General features: G+C 39.7%; 1 protein-coding gene across 1 annotated transcript; it reads left to right on the top strand.

Moving 5' to 3' along the window:
- Positions 1 to 112: 112 nt before the first annotated feature.
- LOC100562150 (shugoshin 2) lies at positions 113 to 20624 on the top strand. The gene is made up of 11 exons (XM_062961524.1): positions 113 to 273; positions 600 to 661; positions 2853 to 2942; positions 5022 to 5173; positions 7434 to 7609; positions 9909 to 9974; positions 10192 to 10286; positions 11879 to 12153; positions 13244 to 15214; positions 17794 to 17920; positions 20367 to 20624. The coding sequence occupies exons 4-11, from the start codon at positions 5038 to 5040 to the stop codon at positions 20518 to 20520; spliced, it is 3000 nt and encodes a 999-aa protein (XP_062817594.1). The 5' UTR covers positions 113 to 273; positions 600 to 661; positions 2853 to 2942; positions 5022 to 5037; the 3' UTR covers positions 20521 to 20624.
- The last annotated feature ends 439 nt before the right edge of the window (positions 20625 to 21063 follow it).

Here is a 21063-nt window from a genome sequence, read left to right as displayed (position 1 = left end):
GAGTCCAAAGCGCCACACAAGGGTCACGTGACGGAGGGCGCCCAACGAAAGCGAAGCGGGAGAGGCCCCTGGGCGAGCTATTTTTGAGCGTGTGTTGATACCACACCCTTTGCAAAGCTCGCAATCAAGCCGTTCCCTCCCCTGAACTACATTTCCCACAATTCCCGCGCGGCAGGAAGCTCTGTCCGTTTGAATCTGCTGAAGAGGGAAATGAAAGAAAGCTGATCTGGAAGAGCGTTGGGACGGATTGTTATACATAGGCAGACAGCTGAGGTAAGTGTGGATGGCGGCGATAGAGACTGGGGCCTCTTCCACACTGCCCTGGCAGTGGAGACACATATACAGTTTTAAAGCAGATAATTTGGGATCAGATCCTGGGATATAGGGCAGTGTGGAAGGGGCCTGGGCTATGGGAGGAGGAGGAGGAGGAGGAGATGGATGATGTGTTTGTTGTTGGTGGTCTTCATAGTGCTCCCATGAATCAGAGGTGCATCTATACTGTGCACTAAATTTATTGTGTTTGTACAAATACACACATCTGTATATACATATATAGATATGGATGGTTATAACATAATTTCACTTTTTAATCTCTCTAGGGTCTAGCGATGACCCTGCATCTGTCTGGGCAAACATCTTTCTGGGAGAACTTTTGCATATGGTAAAGACTACATTTTCCTTATTATTTGCCTCAAAATGTGCTAGGGTTAGGCTTTATTACCAAGCATGGGAAATAAGGGAGCTGTTTTGTAGGGAAAACATAGAAAAGTAGCTTATGCTGAGTTGTATTATTGGTCAGGCATGGGTAAACTTTGTTTGTTTTCTTATTTTTTGGATGGGATTCAAAACAACTAATAGAAGGATTATTTCCAGAAACCACTGCTGCTCCTTGGTGATCTGCTGCCCCACACATTAACCAAGCCTATCACTTTGTAGCTTTTGAAATCAGATAGTTTTAGAGAGTTATGGTGGTGGTGATGTATATGTCTGATTACCCAAAATTCCCTGATCCCACATAGTACTTTGTAAGTAGTGTGGGTTGAGGATGTTTTTCTGCTATCCTGTTCTCTGTAGTCTTTTCTCCACTGTGGACATTTAGTTAGCTCACTGAAGGATTTATGCTTGACTTGAGAACTCCCAAGGTGCATCTACACTGTAGAATGAATGCATTTTGGCACCACTTTCACTGCTACAGCATGCTTGCAGTTGTCACTTGACAAGGACTTTAGCCCTCTCTTTAGTCCTGCTCACAAGGATCCTGCTACCAAGAATATCTCAAGTTGTGGAAATCAACAGAGAACAAGCGGTCTTCAGATGCAACTACTTCACACTCGATTATATCCATGCAGTCAACTGGCAAGAAGCAGAGAATATTGATTTTTGGTTTCTCTTGCTTGCGTTGATTACCAAAAGGCCTTCGACTCAGTTGAGATCAGTGCTATCCTGAACACTTGGCAGCAAGCCAGTATGAATCCAGCGTATGTGATCATCATACAGATATAAAACTGCTATCAGAAGTGTGTCATAGCAGAATAAACAAAGGAATTTGTCAAGGAAACATAATAATAATAATAATAATAATAATAATTTTATTTCTTACCCACCTCTCATGGCTTGCGGTGGGTTACAAAACAATTAAAACAACATAAACACAGCAAAACGCTACAAATACACACACTAAAACATACCTCTATAAAAGTTACACACCAAAATGTATCTCTATGAAATACACATGAAAGCAAACAGAACAGATTAAACAAAGGACATGCATTTAAATTAATGTTTAAAGACTGTCTGGGTAGGCCTGCCGGAAGAGACAGATCTTCACTTCTGTCTTAAATTCTGACATGATTTTGCTGTCGGAGCTCTACCGGCAGGTCATTCCACAGCCTTGGGGCGGCTGATGAAAAGGTCCTCTGGGTGGTGGTTGCCAGTTGAGTTCTGGCTGGTTGGAGTAACCCCCCCCCCCCCCCCCCCAAAAAAAAAAAGAAGAAAAAAGAAAAGAAGACCCAAGTGTCAATATTCCCAGAAATGTTTGCAGTGACGTTGGAAAGGCTCTTTCAAAATTTTTAATTTGAAGGTGGGATTTCAATCGAAAAACCTTTTCATAGCTTCTTCACAGATGATTGCATTCTTTTCCGCCCAAAATCCAGAAGATTTACATCATGATCTCCAATGACTAGTGTGACTCAAAATCAGTCAGACTAGAAATGAAGAAGACGAAATGGATGAAAAATGAGCGGTGTGTCCCAGGCTGCATCACTGTAAACGGAGATAGAATTGTGGAAGTGACTGGATATGTATATCTTGGACAACAAGTACAGTCAAATAATTTGACAAATGGTGAATGTGCAAGAAGGACCAAGGCTACCTTGACAGCTTTTCATTGAAACTGGACAGTGTTACAGATGATAAGCTGCCAGTGAAGATCAGAGCAGATATCTTCAACACTACAGTCTTACTGGCAATGTCATATATTTTGGCAAATAGATTTGTGTGAAGTCCAAAGGAGTGGATCGATGACAAATTGGACAGGATAGGATTAGTCCTTTTTGCCAAGGAGGGCTGGTGCCTCACCAAACGACAACTTCCAGGATTCCATCGTATTAAGCCTTGGCAGTTGAAGTACTGTCAAACTGCATTAGTTCCACAGTGTAGATGTACCCCAAATCACCCTATCGTCAACAGGTCTTGCAGTGTCAGGGCAGCTATGGCTTCTTTGGGCAGATGCAGTTTATTGCCATAAGTCAGAAATGTTTTGAAGGGACACAACAAGTCTATATGCAGGATTTAAAATCTTGAGGGATTTAGTCAGTTGACTACACTTAACCCCTTGCTTTCTTTGGATCCAGGTGATTATTGACACAAACTGTGAACATTTGAAGAAGTCCTTGACAGAAAGGACTCCTCTCTCGTCTTTCAATCAGCTATCTGTGTTTCAGGTAAAAAATTTAAGCTGAATCTATACTGCCCTGTATCCCAGGATCTGATACCAGATTATCTGCTTTAAACTGGATTATATGAGTCTACACTGCCAGATAATCTGGGATAAACAGAAAATCTGGGAACAGATCCTAGGATATAGGGCTTGTCTGAAAGGTTCCTTAGTCTATACTGCCATATAATCCAGTTCAAAGCAGATATTGTGGATTTTATACAGCTACTTAGAAAAGGCCCCTATCTCTTCACTCCCATCTAAATTAATAAAAAGAAAAAAAATCTGAAAAGGAAAATCTGTTTTTCTGCCATTGCAGAACCAACTAAATTAAAGGTGCTAGAACTATGAGTAACTACAACCATAGTTTCAAAAATATGTCCCATGGATACTGGAGACCCCTTCTACACTGCCAGATAATCCTGGTTATCAAAGCAGAAAATCCACATTGTTTTATTTGAACCAGATTATCTTAGCCTACACTGCCATATAATCCAGTTCAAAGCAGATAATGTGGATTTTATATAGTTCTGTAGAAGGGGCCAGAGTCATACTGTGTGTTCAAAACAGTACCGTTTAGTTGTTAGAATATTCCATGCAGATATATAAAACACAATTTAATCTAAATTCACGGACAACTGGAAAGCCACAGTTAGGACTGCTGTTCTGCCTGAGGAGGCTGGTACCCCAGGGATAGGAGTGAACTTCAGAATATTAAATACATTTATTTATTACAGTATCAGACCAGAAGTTTGAAACATTAAAACTTTAAAATCAGAGGTATATTTGACGTTGGATGTTGCGGAAGTGGAAAAGACAAGCAGCCTGAAAGCCATGATTTTTTAAAATTGTAAGTCCGTTTACAACATGTCTGAAATAAATGGAGCTGTTCCTCTCTCAATAATTCCTTTAGCTACCTGTAATATTAGTATAAGAGTGACTTTCTTAAAGGGGAAACTTGCTAAAACAGTAGTATGGAAACACAGTGCTTCAAAAAGTTACTTTTTAGATGACCATTTCCAGACCCCCCCCCCCCCCCCCCGCCAGCATGGACATGGGTCCCTTCCACACAGCTGAATAAAATCACACATTTTCTGCTTTGAACTGGAATATATGGCAGTGTGGACTCAGATAACCCAGTTCAAAGCAGATATTGTGGGATTTTCTGCTTTGATATTTTGTGTTATATGGCTGTGTGGAAGGGCCCGTGGAGTTGGAACCAAAGACCTGAATCCAATAGTAAGTCCTAAACAGAATAAAGTCAAATGAATCAGTTGGCCCAAATGTAACTTCCACTGATTCAGTAGATTCACTAATTGGAACTAACATCAGATTTAGGTCCCCATATTCAATATCTGCAACATGGCCCTTGCAATCTCTTCCAACTGATTCTATGGTCTAGGACAGGGGTCCCCAAACTTTTTAAACAGGGGGACAGTTCACGGTCCCTCAGATCATTAGAGGGCTGGACTATAAATTTTTTTTAAAAAAAACTATGAACAAATTCCTATGCAGTGCACATTGCACATATCATATTTTGAGGTAAAAAAAACAAAACAGGAATAAATACAGCCTAAATGTTACTCATAATCATAATAAAATAATAAAGAGGGTTGGAAGAGACCCCTTGGGCCATTTAGTCCAACCTCCTTCTGCCTTTGTTCACCAACGGCACTAGCAAAGCACCTCTTAATAATTAATTAATTATTAATTAAATAATAATTAAAATACAATTATAAACAAGCAAAGCTTTGGAAGGCATGCACCAGGTGAGGGAGGAGATGGGAAAGGTCCCTCCTACCCCACACCGCATGCACTTTCCTCGGCGGAGGAGGAGGGAGCTGCCGCCACAGGGGCTTGATAAATGGCTTCGATGGGCTGCTTCGATGGTCTAGGAAATGAAGCCGTTTGAAATGAAACTGAAATGAAGCTGCTTATGTTTTTACTATATTGTTGTTTTTATCGGCATTGAATTTCTGCCAGATCTGTAAGCCGTCTTGAGTCCCTTCGGGTGAGAAAGGCAGGATAGAAATGACATAAATAAATAAATACACTTGATCCCCGTGATTTCTCTTTCTCTGAACAGGCTGGACTCTCACAAAATGTCACTTTTGGATACATCCACCCTATCCTCCATGAGTGGAGCTAAGGAACGGATGAAAGACAAAAGAAATGGTGCTTTAAAAATTGCAAAAGTCAATGCATCTCTTGCATCAAAGATCAAAACAAAAACAATAAGTAAGTGTTAGTGTTCAAAAATAATTTGTCCACACTGATTTCAGTGAGGACACAGGTTCATCTACTAGGGCTTGTTTACCAGGTGTGTTTGGAGCAAAGCCTATGAAAAAGGTTATGGGTACCAGAAATGATAAGGACTTCCACACAAGAATGAGAAGAAGCTGGTACCCGTTGTCATACTAGCTTATCTAAACTGATGTTTTGATGTAATAAGGACTGAGTGTCCTATTTCCAAAATGCTTGTTTTGGATTTTTTTTCCAGATTTTGGAAAACCTGTATTGTGTACATATACTTAATGCACTATCTAGGAGGTGGGACCTAAGTCTAACCGTGAGATTCATTAATGTTTTATGTACACCTTGTGCACATGGACTAATAGCAATTTTATACACAATATTTGTTATTTGTGCCTGAAACAAAGTGTGTATATTGAAAAACCATCAAAAAGCAAAAGGTGTCATTATTCTAGAAATGCATGTGGATAGTTTTGAATTTTACAGTACAATATTTGATTTTAGAGTATTTTGGATTTTGGAATTCTGAATAAGAAATACTTAACTTGTACAAGGTGACGTCCTTTGTTCAGCTACTCTTGTCTATTGGGGTGCAGTGCCATCCCTTATCGTTCATAGATCTTATGCTGGCCATCTTCTGAGAAGATCAGGTTTATAATAAGATTGTATTTATAATGGTGAGTGTACAACAGTCTGATGTTGACTAGTGATCAGTTCCCACCTCTGGCGTGCTGCAATCTGGACACAGAAGAATGAAGCTTATGGCACTGGACGGTCACTCATAACTGAGGCCCCTTCTACACTGCTGTACAATCCTGTTCAAATCAGGTAATCTGGATTTTATATGGCAATGTAGAGGGGGTCTGAGAGATTATTCCCGAGGTGTTACTTAGGGTACTTCTACACAGCCATATAACCCAGAATATCAAGGCAGAAAATTCCACAATATCTGCTTTGAACTGGGCTATCTGAGTCCACACTGCCATATATTATAGTTCAAAGCAGATAATGTGGGATTTTATTTAGCTGTGTGAAAGGGGCTTTAGAGATGAGAAGGCCTGGAGAGAGAAAAACAAAATTTAGGAATCAAACTTTTCTCCAAAGCCATCCTTCCCCAGAAAAGTGGATTATGGGATAATGTCTTTTTAAAGGCAAAGTGTACTTATAATTACTTTCCCCATATTATTTCCAAAAACTACACTGCAGATGGACCTTTAAATAAGACTATGTATAATAATTCATATCTTTGCAATCCCTAGTCATGATTTCCTTTTCTGTAGTTTTTCAGGAGTGAATGCTTTGTGTCTGCTTGGCTCTATGGTAGCCTAAAGAAGGCAATAATATTATTTGCTTTATTGATGGCTTTGTCTATTTTTATTGTTTGTTTGTTTTTCCCCTGGTCTTCATAAAACTGGCAGAACGAAAGGTGTACCTTGTAGTTTGGTTTGCATTCCTTATAGGAGGGCAAAATAAATACATTTTACAATTATTCTTTTAGTAAGTTAGAGTTTTAATGTTCTTATGCCAAACCGAAGTATGATGATTTATTTTGTACCTCTATGGTAACAAAATAGATTTTAATAATATCTTTCTCATCCCCCCTAAAACAAAACAAAAAACCTGGAAGAAAATCCAGTTTCTTCTGAACGTCTTGAGCATCTTTAGTCCTGCTCAATAATGAATGTTTTCAGCATGTGTGTTCTTAACAGCAATCATGGTTTTTGCTTTGATTGTGCTTTTCCTGCATGGCAGTGGATTGGACTAGATGGCCAATGTGGTCTCTTCCAACTCTATTATTCTGTGATTCTGTGATTGTTCAGGCTCTGGGAGTCTTTAGTCCTTTCTGTTGTCCTGCAGATTTGGTAGTATTCACAAGTCTTTAAAAAAATCTGAAAGGTTGTATTTTTAGGGAATGGATTGCAAGACTAGTTTAAAAGATTCTATATGTCTTAGTTTCATCCTGTTCTATGTTATTAGACTATCTCTCAAATCCAAGCTAAGGAAAGCAACCACTTTGTGTTGTTCTGTCTGAGTAATGCTGTTGGAGTCATAATTTTGACGATTAAGAGACCAATCTCAAGAAAATATGGTGCAGCTGTAGGAAGGGGTTTAATTTTTTACATCTTGATTAAAAATTGATTGTGGTACTGTACTCCTGTATTTATATTCTTACCTTACTGAAGTAAAACAGTGAAGATGGTGATGAGTTTACCAATATATTCCTTATTTGTTTTATCAAATACAGATAACTCTTCCATTTTTAAGGTGACCTTAAAACAGAACAACAAAGCCCTAGCCTTGGCCCTAACTGCTTCAAAGGAAGCTGCTCAAAGGCTTGTTAATGAAAAGATGCAGCTGCAGAAAGAAGTGGAAGTGTGTCACTTTGAAAATGCTTGCCTGCGCCAGAAGATCATTTTTTTGGTATGGTATTTGCAGCCATTTTTTCTGTCTCCAAGGTGTTTGGAACACAGGGTTGTTGTGTGTCTTTCGGGCTGTGTGGCCATGTTCCAGAAGCATTCTCTCCTGACGTTTCGCCCACATCTATGGCAGGCATCCTCAGAGGTTGTGAGGTAGCTCACAACCTCTGAGGATGCCTGCCATAGATGTGGGCGAAACGTCAGGAGAGAATGCTTCTGGAACATGGCCACACAGCCCGAAAGACACACAACAACCCTGTGATCCTGGCCATGAAAGCCTTCGACAACACATTGAACATCTCTACGGGGAGAAATTGTTTGGAACACTTTCTTTGTTTGGATGTAGTGAGAAGGGAATATTGGTCTTATTTGACAGAGCAGGTTCTTGTATACTTTAGTATTTCTAGGATAATTGAAAAGGTAAGATGGGCAACTGGCATTTGATTTTTTACATGTGGAAAAGTATTAAACCACAAAAGAAGAAATCATACAACAGTAGGAAGAGGGTGGCAAGGACCAGCTAATCCAGGTTCCTGCAGTGTAAATATACAACTGCACTTCTGAAAGATACTCATCCAAGCTCTGTTTAAAGACCTCTAAAGAAAGGGAATCCACTCATTCAAGGCAATCCATTCCACCGAGAGCCCTTCCAGACAGGCCCTATATCCCAGGAACTGATTCCAGGTTTTCTGATTTAAACTGGAGTATGAGTCCACACTGCCAGATAATCTGGGATAAACAGAAAACCTGGGATCAGATCCTGGGATAAAGGGCCTGCTTCTTAGGGCCCTGTCAGACTGCTCTTATAGTAAAGGAATTCTTCTTAATGTTTAGTTGGAATCTCTTTTCTTGTAATTTGTATCTACTGCCTCATGTTCCAGTCTCTGGAGCAACAGAAAACAAGCTGATTGCGTCTTTTACATGACATCCCTTCAAATATTTAAAGGTTAATCTTTAACGCTTAAGGCAGCATATCCCAAGCTGTGTGCCACAGAACTCTAGGGATCTGCATAAGCATTGTAGGGGTCCATGAAAAATCTTTTTAAAACATCTGTGCCAGAGTATAAAAATTTAATCTGTGCCACTGAATGACTTTTTGAGTAGGACTGACAGATATGTATCACCATTGGTACTTGTAAAGGCAATCCAAGCAATTATTCCCTTCTTGTCCAGCTATCAATGCAAATCAGGCTTTTTAGCTTATGCTTACACCAAAAACTAATTTAGGAGTAAATTGAATGCTGCCCTGGATTTACCTGTTCAGTTGTCAGACATAAAGCCCAATTTGAAAACTATTTAAAGTAAAAAATGAAACAAATTTAATTAATCACTTTAGGAGGGAATCCAATATTTTCCTGTGCCAAAATAAAGGTTTGTGGTTATTTTTAAAATATTTTCTCTTTATTTAAAAATATGCTACATTGAACAAAACATACAATGGAGTAGTTGAAAGAAGAAAGAACTTTGCATTTTAACAATGCTTAGGGGCAGAGTTAGGGTTCCGTTGGGTGGGTGGGGGTGTCTTCTGAAGGGCTCCATGACTGAAAACGTTTAGGAACTGCTGTTCTGAATCATTCCTCATAATTGTTTTCCAGGGCTTTTATTGGCTTGGTTACCCTTTTCAGGACACATTCCAGTTAGTTAATAGCCTTCTTGAACTGTGCTGCCCAGAACTGTACATAACTGTGGTTTCCCCAAAATGTCTGTTACTTCCCTTAATCTGGGACACTATATTCCATCAGTTGCATCTGTAGCTTAATGAATTAATAATAATAATAATAATAATAAACCTTTATTTATACCCTGCCACCATCTCTCATAGAGACTCAGGGCAGCTTACAATAGCACACAATGGTGTTACACACAACATATAAAATACAGTATATCAACATTAAAACCAACAACATATTTAAAACCAGACATGAAGTTAGCAAGAGCAATAGAGTCAATAAAATGTGGCAATAGCCATTGATTAACAGATCCATGCAATCAATTTAGCCTTCCCTGGCTAAAGATAGTAGTCTAGCAACTATCTTAAACATTATCATAGGTCTGTTGAAAGAACCAGGTTTTTAGCTCTTTCCAAAAGTGCTGTGGTGTGGGGGCTTGCCTGAATTAATATAAGGGACTTGGAACATAACAACAATGGTTCAATTAAAGTATCCTTTAATGGAATGAGATGATTAATATGAGGAATAAAATGTGTAATAATTGCTTCTTTGAAGTTGTTTTCCAACTTTCAATTATTTTGATAAGTAAACAAGCCCTGCTCTAACCTAAGTGAACATTTTTGTCTGATGCAGACCAAATGTATAGAAGAACTGCAGCAGTGTAAGCAAGCTGCTATCAAGGTGCTGAGCAGACCTGAGGTGAGAAAATGATTGGCTGAATCTCTTGAGAGTGTCTGTCCCTTTGGTTAGTGCATGGCCAAATGCAAAACATTTGAACTTTCTTTGAAGGATAAAACCCACAAAATCTTTTCTGTCTCAAAGCATAATTCTCACTGGCCATTTATAAATTGAATGAGACATTATTTAAGAAGTGTATCTCAGTAGTGTTTTCTGTGTTTTTCCCTATCCTCTCCAGATTGATTTCTGTTCTTTTTTACTCAATGATGCAGAGGACCACGGCTCTGTTAATGATATTGCGGGCAACCTGGAGGATGACCACTGCTCTCCTGTGTATGTAATAAAGCAAGTTACATTAGGTTAAGTGCATGATGTTTATTAGGAGTGTCAAGCTCAGCTGTGTGCCCTTTCTTAATTATCAGCGTAGATAATATGCATGTGAATTGGAGCCCAGGGCCTGTCTTTTCATTAGGATGTCTGTTTTATTCATCAAGTTGTTACAACTGGAGAAAGTCTACATTTTAGGCTTTTATTATTATTATTGAGAACTCAGTGTTGTGTTTAGGGTGACCCAGTGATTTCTTCACTGAAAGCACTTTATATTACTGTTTGGTTGCTATTTGTGTTATGTCCATACTTATTGTGGCGTTTTATTGAGGTTGATTTTAGGGTTGATTGATTTTATATACTGAAAATTATATTTTTACCGGGTTGTTGTATGTTTTCCGGGCTGTATGGCCATGTTCCAGAAGTATTCTCTCCTGAGGTACTTCACAACCTCTGAAGATGCCTGCCATAGATGTGGGCGAAATGTCAGGAGAGAATACTTCTGGAACATGGCTATACAGCCCGGAAAACATATAACAACCCTGTGATCCCAGCCATGAAAGCCTTCAACAATATATTTTTACCTTCGGTCTTGATGTACAGTAGAGTCTCACTTATCCAACATAAACGGGCCGGCAGAACGTTGGATAAGCGAATATGTTGGATAATAAGGAGAGATTAAGAAAAAGCCTATTAAACATCAAAATAGGTTATGATTTTACAAATTAAGCACCAAAACATCATGTTATACAACAAATTTGACAGAAAAAGTAGTTCATTACACATTAATGCTATGTAGTAATTACTGTAAATTACTAAATTACTAATGTAGTAATTACTGTAATTACTAAATTACGAATTTAGCACCAAAATATCACAATGTATTGAAAATATTGACTACAAAAATGCATTGGATAATCCAGAATGTTGGATAAGTGAGATTACTGTATTTGTATTTTATTGCACTGTGAGTATTGTTGCATTACGAGTGCTCTGTAAGCCACTGTGACTCCCTTTTTGGAGATGGTAGTGGGGTAAAAATAAAGTTGATTATTATTATTATTATTATTATTATTATTATTATTATTATTATTATTTCTTAGAACTGCATCATTTTGACAATGGATTCTCTTATTCTGAAAATTCTGGGCCTGAATCTTCTACTAATTTGCTTCTACTAGTCCTTTTCTCAGGCCAAGTAGATAAATTTATCGTTGCAAAAAGGGAAGCTGTAAAAAAAGATAAGGAAAGCTAGTTGACATCCTTTTAAGCATCATTCTTTTGATCTAGACATTTTCAACGTGTGCTCAGGAACTTCCCTTCGTCCTGTACTGCAAAAGGTTTGTAGCCCCCTTGTGCCCTTTCCTTAGTTAGCTGAATTGAGAAGATGTGGGAACTATAGTTCCCCTTAGAGATTGAAAAATGACCATGCTGTTTGGGATTCTGAGAACTGTAGTCTGAAAATGCAGCCTTTTTGAGCTCTGATTCTTATGCCCCTTGGCAACAGGGTAAGGTACTGAAATAAGAAGTTCATCTTTCTATTTGTTACATGTCTTCAATATACTTTTTCTGTTCTGTTTTACTTTTTCTTGTTTCAGAGCTGCGCCCAAATTTTTGAGAATTTCACTCTCTCGTGTAAATGATGAAGAGAGTGAAAATGGGAGATGCATAGAAGTGGGGAAATTCAAAGATATACACATGCCTCTCTCAGGTATACCAGTGCCTAGTTTGATTGAGTCGCAGAAAAGCAAGCTCAATCCTGATGTGGAGAAGCCCTCTTCTTATCTTGGACTGGAAGCCAATGAAAACAGTGGCCAAAGATTAAATGAGGTGGATGGCACTTCAACACCTAGCTTGACTGAATGTTTTGGAGGTATATTCAGACTTCATCTTACAATTACTTAGACCTGGGGTACAGACATGCTGTAAAGTAATTGTATTCTTTCCTCTTGAATTTCTAAGCACATGCACTTGGAAGTAAGCTCTATTGCTTGCAGAGAAACTGGCTTCAGAGTAAGGATATCACACTAGATCTTAATTTCTTCACCGCAAAATCATAAAGTCAAACATGGGGATAGAGATCTCACCCAAACTTTAGTCAGTAGTGGCTGCTGTGGAAGTGGGACAGGGAAGTCATTCTAGATTTTTCAATATACAGTATGTTGAAATACTGTATCTTGATTTTAATGTTTATACTAAGTTTTAATTCTATGTGTAAATGTCTAAACATTTGTTTATGTCTCATAAACAGGCTGTTGATTTAATGAATGAAAGCATACATGTTGTGGAGTTTTCTACTACAGACTGTGTTTATGTCTTTAATGGAGACCTAGACAAATTTATGGAATACTGTACTGTTGATGGTTACTTGATAGCGTAATCAGACAAAACTTCAGTGTTCAAAAGGAGGATGGTTCTCTTATAACAATTGTGGCAAGACATACAGTGTAGAATGTAAAAGGCTGTTGCCTTCATCCACTGGATATGGGATTTATGCCTGAGCCCCGGTGGCGAAGTGCGTTAAAGCACTGAGCTGGAGACCGAAAGGTCCCAGGTTCAAGCCCTGGGAGCGGCGTGAGCAGCCGCTGTTAGCTCCAGCCAACCTAGCACTTTGAAAACATGCCAATGTGAGTAGATCACCGGCGGGAAGGTAATGGCGCTCCATGCAATCATGCCGGCCACATGACCTTGGAGGTGTCTATGGACAACGTTAAGTCCAGTCGGCTCTTCGGCTTAGAAATGGAGATGAGCACCAACCCCCAGAGTCAGACATGACTGGACTTAACGTCAGGGGAAAACCTTTACCTTTACCTACCTGAGAACAGGATGCTTAGACCAAATATGCACCAGTTCATGCATCTAAAGCAGAATTATTTAGGCAGAGTTTGAAAAAAATGCCTGCTCCAAGCCCTCATTGTCTTTGCTTGTCTTTGTTAACTGAATCAAGTCATTTGTCATTATAGACGACCTTTCCGGTTCAGCACAAAGTTCCCGGACCTGCTCACTGTCTGCTGTCAGTAACAGTTCTCCCACAAGCAAGATTACAAGACCATGCAGTGACAGTGTGGTAGCATCGCATAGGCACGTTACAAAGAGAAAAAGATGCACCACAGGTCTGTCTAGTACTGTATTTGGCAGTGAATCTGAGATGGAACCATTGAAAGATGTGCTGCATTATGGTCCTCAGGGAGCAAAGGAAACAGAAGTCACTGCAGAAAGTCTTGAAATTAGTCGAATTGGTGAACTTGTGTCCCTGAAAAGCAAAAATAAAAGCTCTGAAAAGATAAAAGCCAAAGAAGCCAAAGCTCTAAACAAAGTGAGCATAGAGACAAAGGACAAAGACTCCTCTGTTGAAAAATCAAAAGTCGCCTTTGATAATTTTCACAATAGTGATGCTGCAGTTGTATCTAGAAGCAACAGGTTGAGCAGTAGTAGCAAGACTAAAAAAACTAGTCTTGGAGAGTCAATTCGACTAGATTCCCATGGGGAACCAATACCACTGGCCAACTTCAGCCAGAAGGAGGACTGTCATTTGAAAAACACTGATAAAACTACAGGTTGTAAGACATCTGTGGGGGATCGGACCCATTTAAAATGTGCACAAGCTTTCTCTGAAAAAATGAAAAATTTAGAAAGTAAGTTTCAGAATTCAGAGACGATTCCAAGCAACAAAGCACAACAAAATGAGAAGAGCAATGGCTGTGAGGTGAGCCATCCTTCCCAGTGCTGTACTAAAACCAGAGATTGCATAAAGACCTATATGGTAGTTCCTGATTTACATAATAAGAACAATTGTGCCCCCTCTGCACGTAAAATTAAAGAACATACACATTTGGAAAATGAGAAGGAGTTAGACAACTTGTTTCCAAGTCTAGAGTCTAGCTCACTCAGTCAAAAGACGCAGCTTCATGGTTCAGATACAGAACATTGGACTGATTTTCAAACGGAGATTGCTAGTCAAGAAGAAGTAGCTCTAGGTCTGAATGTCAAGCGTCTGAAACCAAAGAGAAAGACACAAGAGATTGAAAGAATACACATGTTCAGTGAAACAGAGTCACAAAGTTTAGATGTTGACATGCAGTTTCATACTCGGAAAAAAGAAAGTAAATCCCAGAAAGGCCACAAAAACACAGAGATCAAGTGTAATTCACAAGAAGAGCATTTCAAAACCAAGGTTTATGAGTTTAGCCTCACTGAAAAACCTCCAAAAGTGAGTAAGAGGAGAACTAAGGATGTGAGATCCAGTTCTAAACCCAGGAATCAAACAGATATGCCCATGGTTCTTTCCCTTGGGACCACACTATCTGCATCTCCAGTTTCTTTGGAGAATGAAAATGTGCCTCTTGTCAATGACTCTAGGAGCCCCACTAAGACTATCCAGAAAGTCCAGGAATCTGCCATTGTTCAGAGCAATTCTTCTATAATCAGAACAAATAGCAGTTCTTTACAGAAGACATGCTTGGGCACCAATAATCATTTGGTTGATGTAACGAAAAAGGTGGACCCCACACCAAAATTAAGCAAAAGAACAACATACACAGTAAGTGATGTGGCAAAGTTGAGATCTGCTCCTGACTCGTTCTTTCCAAGTCCAGAGAAATGTAGAGACAGTCAAGCAGATCAGGTCCCAAGTTCCAGAACACAGCGGGTTTCTCTTGTGATGACTGTAACTGAGGCTTCACCTGCCTTTAATTCCTTGACCAAAGACCCAAACCTTCCTGATTCTTCTTCAGAGGATACATCCAAGGCCATGCTCCTTTATCTCTGTAGCTCTAGTTCTTCTGCTAAAGACCAAGCGGGCCAAGGAAAATACTCCGCTTTGCCAGTCTTAAAGAAAAGAAATATTAAGCAAGTGCCTTCTGGCAGGCCTGAGAAAGAGAGAACCCAAACCATTCCTGAGGCACCTTTACAAAACACTGTTCTACAAGAAAATGGTGAGTTACAAAAGGCGGCTGACATAGACTATTTGGGTGTGGAATGAGTCATATGAAATCCCTCCTCAATTCTTGTTTTATTTTTGTTGTCTGGTGTTGAACTGGGAATGTTACTTATAAGATTAAAGACACCCTGGAATCCTAACAGGAGCCATGGTAACATATTACTATTGCCTATTTATGGGTAGCTCCAACATGCCATTACATTCCTTCAGTCTTCAAAGTACCTTTCTTGGATGTTGGCAGCTCACTGGTCAATTGCTGTACAACTGACTAGTGTTTAAATGAAAGGTTGCCACATTTTTCTGTCGAATTTTGAGTTGATAAAAACAGTGAAGAAATTGATTTCTTAGCTTCATTTCTTCACAATATATGGAAAGAAGCAAGAGTCCAACTGGGGCTGGATCTTGACAAGGGCTATTTCCCAGCTTGTTTGCAGTACTACCCCTGGTTTGACTCCACTGATATTACACTCAACAGTTTTATTCCAAAGTCAAATTGGTCCTCGGAACAAAAGAGCATTTCTGCCATTATCACATGCTCATTGTATCGGATTATTTTCTGTCACAAACCTGCAGAGGCTGTGGGGTTTGTCTTCCTGGCATGCATGCAGATACAGCTTGAACATCCCTTATCCCGAATTCTGAAATTCAAAATACTCCAAAATCCAGAATTATCCATATTGATGTTGATACCTTTGTTTTCTGATGGTACAGTGCACACAAATTTTGTTTCAAGCACAAATTATTTAAAACCTATATAAAATTACTTTTGGGGAATGCATATGAAAAATAAATGAATGTACTGTTTTGACTTGGGTCCCATCTTCAAGATACCTCATTATGTATGTCTTTGCAAATACAGATAGTCTATAATCCAGTAAAGTCTAAAATACTTCTAATCTCAAAGCATTTCCGATAAGGAAAATTGAAATAGTAGAATGTGCAAAAAAAGTATAGACTTACTACAAAAGAGACAAAACTTCAATTCCTGAGTATACTAAAGCTATCAAATATTCAAATAATTAAGAAAGGCAAACTATTCTCATATCCTGATGAATCAATCGCCTTTCTTCTTTTGTCATTTTTATCACCCACCTGCAATTCCATTAGATGGCATGTATATGGTTCCTTCGCCCTTTGATTCCCTTCTTTCGCCTCTCTGTAATACCACACTCAAGTGTGTATTAATGTATGTTTGTCCAACTACCACGAAGGAACCTGTTGTTGCTGTTAGTCAGAGCCAGTGCCAAAATATGTGCTGTCGCATTATCTTTGGAAAGCACACTGTAAGGAATTCAATTCCACTCATTTGAGAACAAAATGTAGGCGCCAATGTTGCCTTATAGACTACTGACTAGATCCTCCTTAGCTTTGGTGGGATCCGTCATAAGTGTGTAAGTACTTGGCTTGTGCGATTAATGAAAAAAATGTTTCAATACTATACGAAATTAGCGGGTGGGGGGAAATCATTTCTTATGTGTTTTCGAAATTGGACGGGGTCTGTATCATAACTACAACGAGTTAAGTACTTTTTTGTTACTTTTCGTTAAGTAATTAATTGTGCCAGTGAGGAAACTTCAGGGGTGCCTTCCCCACTGTTAGACCTATTGGCATGAAACTTGCTTCAATTACAGAACACGTTTACCATTGTTACCCATCAAATTTCAGAACGTTTCACTCATCCACAGATTTTTGGGGGAATTTTCAAAGTTTTTTACAAACAACATTTTTTTAAAAAAACTACAAGAGCTATGTCCTTGAATGTTCTATACAATGACACAAGATCTCATGGGAACATTCCCCCCAAGTTTCGGAAATATTCATACATCTACTGATTTTTTTTAAAGTTTTGACAAAAACATTTTTAAAGCCACAACAACTATCTCTTTGAATGTCTCTTATATTAACCAATAGAACTTCAATTTAGAGATTTTTTTCCCCAGCCTAGCACTAATTTACTTGTATTGAAGTATCAGTCAGTCCTCCTCTTTGCAGATTCAACAGTTTATTGGAACGCTTATCCCTTATCCTAATTGGAGCTTTCTGATGCTGAGCAGAACTCTGGGAAATGTAGTTTAGGGCAGGGCCTTGTGAATTCTCTGAATTCTGTTTTCCCAGCTCACTCAGCTTGTCCTGCCCTAGAATGGCAGGAATGGCAGTCTTTTTGGCTTCACCTTGCTTGCTTCCGAGCATTACAGAAAAAAAAAAACCAACGTATTGGGTGAATTTTGATTCTTACGGTTTTGCGTGGGTACCTCCCCCCCATTTCTTAATATCTGTTTGTATGTGCAAAACTTACAAATTAGTTACGACTTAATAATTAAAAATGAAGTTTTGCACATCCTAGTAAATACCTTAAGGATGTAAAATAAATGGACATTGGCTGAAAGTAGTACTAATAATAATAAGTATCCCGCTTTTATCTCTCTCATTTAAAAAAGAGACCCAAAGCGGCTACAGAACAAAGCATACAGTGTGATAGGTTCACTAGCATTAAAATTTCAATTTAATGTGGTTTTGATTAAGGAAGAGGTTTCACTGGTCCTCTGATAAGCAGCAATCTTCTTTTACTCACAGAAGCAGTACTTAAAGATTCGACCAATGTTGACTCAGGTTCCTTTTCTGCCCCTTCGGACGCCTTTTCGTGCCGGCCAAAAAGGCAGAGAAAAAATGAAGTTTCCTATGCCGAGCCCAAGATCAACAGGTTAGTTTTTTTTTCTTGGATGCTGCCTCTTCCAAGAGAGGGAAGCAAATTGAAACAACAGGCTAATGGGAATACTGTTTCTGGGAATATAGAGATTGCAAGTAACTTGATACAGATACCTGATTAGTTTTAATAGAGTCATTTCACTGAGGTATAACTGTGGTATTTTCCCTATGCCCCTAAACCAGGCATAGGGAAACCCAGGCCCATAGGCCAGACGCGACCCTTTGGGCTTTTCGCCCCGCCCCCCATCAGCTTCGGCCTCCCTTTCAGTGTGTGGACGCAGTCGCCTGCCGCATCCCCAGGCTGAGAGGAGGGCTAAGGCAGAGCCACGCTTCTGCCAAGAGCGCTCTGGAGAGCATTCAGCAGTGGTGTGTTTCTCTCCTTCTTCTGGGTCCGGAGGAAGGCGGGCTGCTACCTTCCCGGTGCTCAGAGAAGAGCTGTGTAGAGAAACACGCCGTTGCCAAGTGTGCTTGACAGCAGTGTTGTAGTGCAGCCCATGGTTGTGGCTGATACTGATGCAAATGGGGAAGTGGATCATGGGAACTCTGGGCCTGCAAGCCAACATGAGATTTTAAGTCCTGAATATGATCAGTCTGTGTCTCCAGCTGTTAGTGAAGGTCACATTCCAGAGAGGTGCCGAGATGGTGCAGAGGAGTCGTTCTCCAAGGAAACTAGCTCAGAGGATGAAATCTCAGGTGGAGAGAATAATGAGCTGCAAGATAATGATCTGGTTGATAGGAGACTCAGGTTTCTTGAATGTTATGCTGCCCAACAGAATCTTCTAAGGTCATAGCGTTTCTTACAGAAGAGACCAGTCTCAGGCAGTAATGGGAAAAGGCAACTCCGGTTGCTCCTGACACGAAAAAAAAATGGGAAAAGGCATGATTTTATGTGTATATTAGAGAGGCCAAGGATTTTTTCCAGCCAGTCTAGTCAATGTTGGTAATAGAGGAACAGTTTACCAAGTCTTAGTCAGGTCTGCTAAGGGATTTGTAGTTCCTTGTCCTTGTTCATGTTTCCTTCTTCCAAGTTTGAAGGATTGTTCCTGGATGTTTTGTATTGCACTTCATATACGTTTGGTTTTCTTGTATTCCTATGCTGGATGTTCCATCGCCTTGGGATTTTGGTTCACTCTTGTACCTTGAACCTCATGGACTATTTTATACATATAGACTTTTTTTTTTACTATTTTTGTTGATGTACTTTTTAAATAATCTTTAATAAACTGCTTGCTAATTTAACTTGGACTGGAGTGTGGTGGTTAACTACAGAGGTGTTTCCTGGCCTGGAGTGCAACAAGCAGCATGTTTCTGTCCCTTCTTTGGGCCCGAGGAAGGCAGGCCACTGCCTTCCCGGGGTCCAAATGAGCCGGGGGGGGGGGGGGGGCAAACACGCTGCTGTCAAGTAGCAGTGGTGTATTTGTCTCCCTGGAGACAGACTCTTCCCTCTCCTGGCCCCAGCTCTGCCCTTTCGCCCCTTCCAGCCCATGACCTTGTCTCTTCTGGCCCCACCCACACTCCTTCCCAGTCCAGCCCTTGCAGCTGGGTTACACAAGGCAGCCCCAAGGGCAAACAATGCAGTTTTGATCACACTTGAACTGTCATGGTTCAGTGCTATAGAATCAAGTTCTTTAGCCTTCTCTGCCAAAGAGGGTAGGTGTCTCACCAAACTACAGATCCCAGGATTCTACATCATTGAGCCATGACAGTTAAAATGGTGTCAAGCTATATTAATTCTGCAGTGTGGAATAGATGCACCCTGAGTTTACACTATGATTATGATTTGATAAGGATAATATCAAATAAAATTGTCCTTTTAGTTACAATAGTGGGATGGCGAACTTCCACATTCATCATTAGCTGTACTCCCTGGGGATCAGTCTGAACAGGAGTGGTTTTCAAAATGTCTGTTTTAGTTCTTTTGAACTACAAGAAGAGAAAGTATGGTGGTTTTGTTTTTTAAAAGCTATACCCATGTGTAATGACTTAGTGTATCTTGAAACTGCAACAAATTCTTTTAAAAAAAACTAGTTTCCTCAACTTGTGGGGGCTGCAGTGACACAGTGGGTTAAACCTCTGAGCTGGTGAATTTGCTGACTGAAAGGTCGGCTGTTTGAATTTGGGGAGCGGGGTAGGCTCCCGCTGTTAGCCCCAGCTCTTGCCAACCTAGCAGTCCGAAAACATGCCAATGTGAGTCGATCAATAGTACTGCCCTGGCGGAAAGGTAAGAGCGCTCCATGCAATCTTGCCGGCCACATGACCATGGAGGTGTCTATGGAAAACGCTGGCTCTTCGGCTTAGAAATGGAGATCAAACCACCCCTCAGAGTCAGACCCGACTAGATATAATGTCAAGGGGAAACCTTTACCTAGTTTCCTCAAACTCTGTAACATTGTATGCATTACAAATGACATGTTTTTTCTTTCTCCCCCTTTTTTCTGCAGCAAACTTAGACGCGGTGATCCATATACAGTTACAGACTTCCTCAGCTCCCCTATATATAAAGAGAAAAGCAAAAAATCTGCTAAGAAATCTAAAAAATCTACAAAAGTTAAGATTAAGCTGGAAGAAACTCAGCTGAGTTCAGAGGTTGAGTGAATCAATAGGTGCTTAAATTTGATGCTGTTTGTATACCTAGGGATTATTTGTACATTGTTTATTTGTAGAGGTGATTTTTTTTAAATAAATACTTTTGAAAAATACATTTTTTTAAAGTTATTTATTGATTTGGCCCTCCTTAATAGTGAAGTGCTGATGGTTTGGAACTGTCTATAATCATATTTGCCCTATCACATTAAAAGCTAGAGCCATTTCGCAGAGCTTTTAGCCACAAAGAAGTAAAAGCAGAAACAATTTGCACTCTTGCCTAACTCTTCTTAAACATTAGAGCAAGGATATCATACTCATTTTCATCAAGGGCCATCTGCCTTATGGTTGCTTTCAAAAGACCATTGAATCCATGGCTGAATCCATGGATACTGGGGGCAACTACAATTTTTTTACATAGTGGTTTTTACTTTGGGACCTGAGATGTTGTTGGACAACAACTCCTATCATTTTTTATCCACCATGTGGACTGGGATAATGGGGGTTGCAACCCAATAGAATTTGTGGCTCTGGTGTTGGGGAAATGTTAAATGA

The sequence above is a fragment of the Anolis carolinensis genome, chromosome 1, assembly GCF_035594765.1.
Source record: "Anolis carolinensis isolate JA03-04 chromosome 1, rAnoCar3.1.pri, whole genome shotgun sequence".
In the NCBI taxonomy this organism is placed as follows: domain Eukaryota; kingdom Metazoa; phylum Chordata; class Lepidosauria; order Squamata; family Dactyloidae; genus Anolis; species Anolis carolinensis.
Note: the sequence above shows the minus strand (reverse complement) of the source record. Positions and strands in the feature narration are given on the sequence as shown.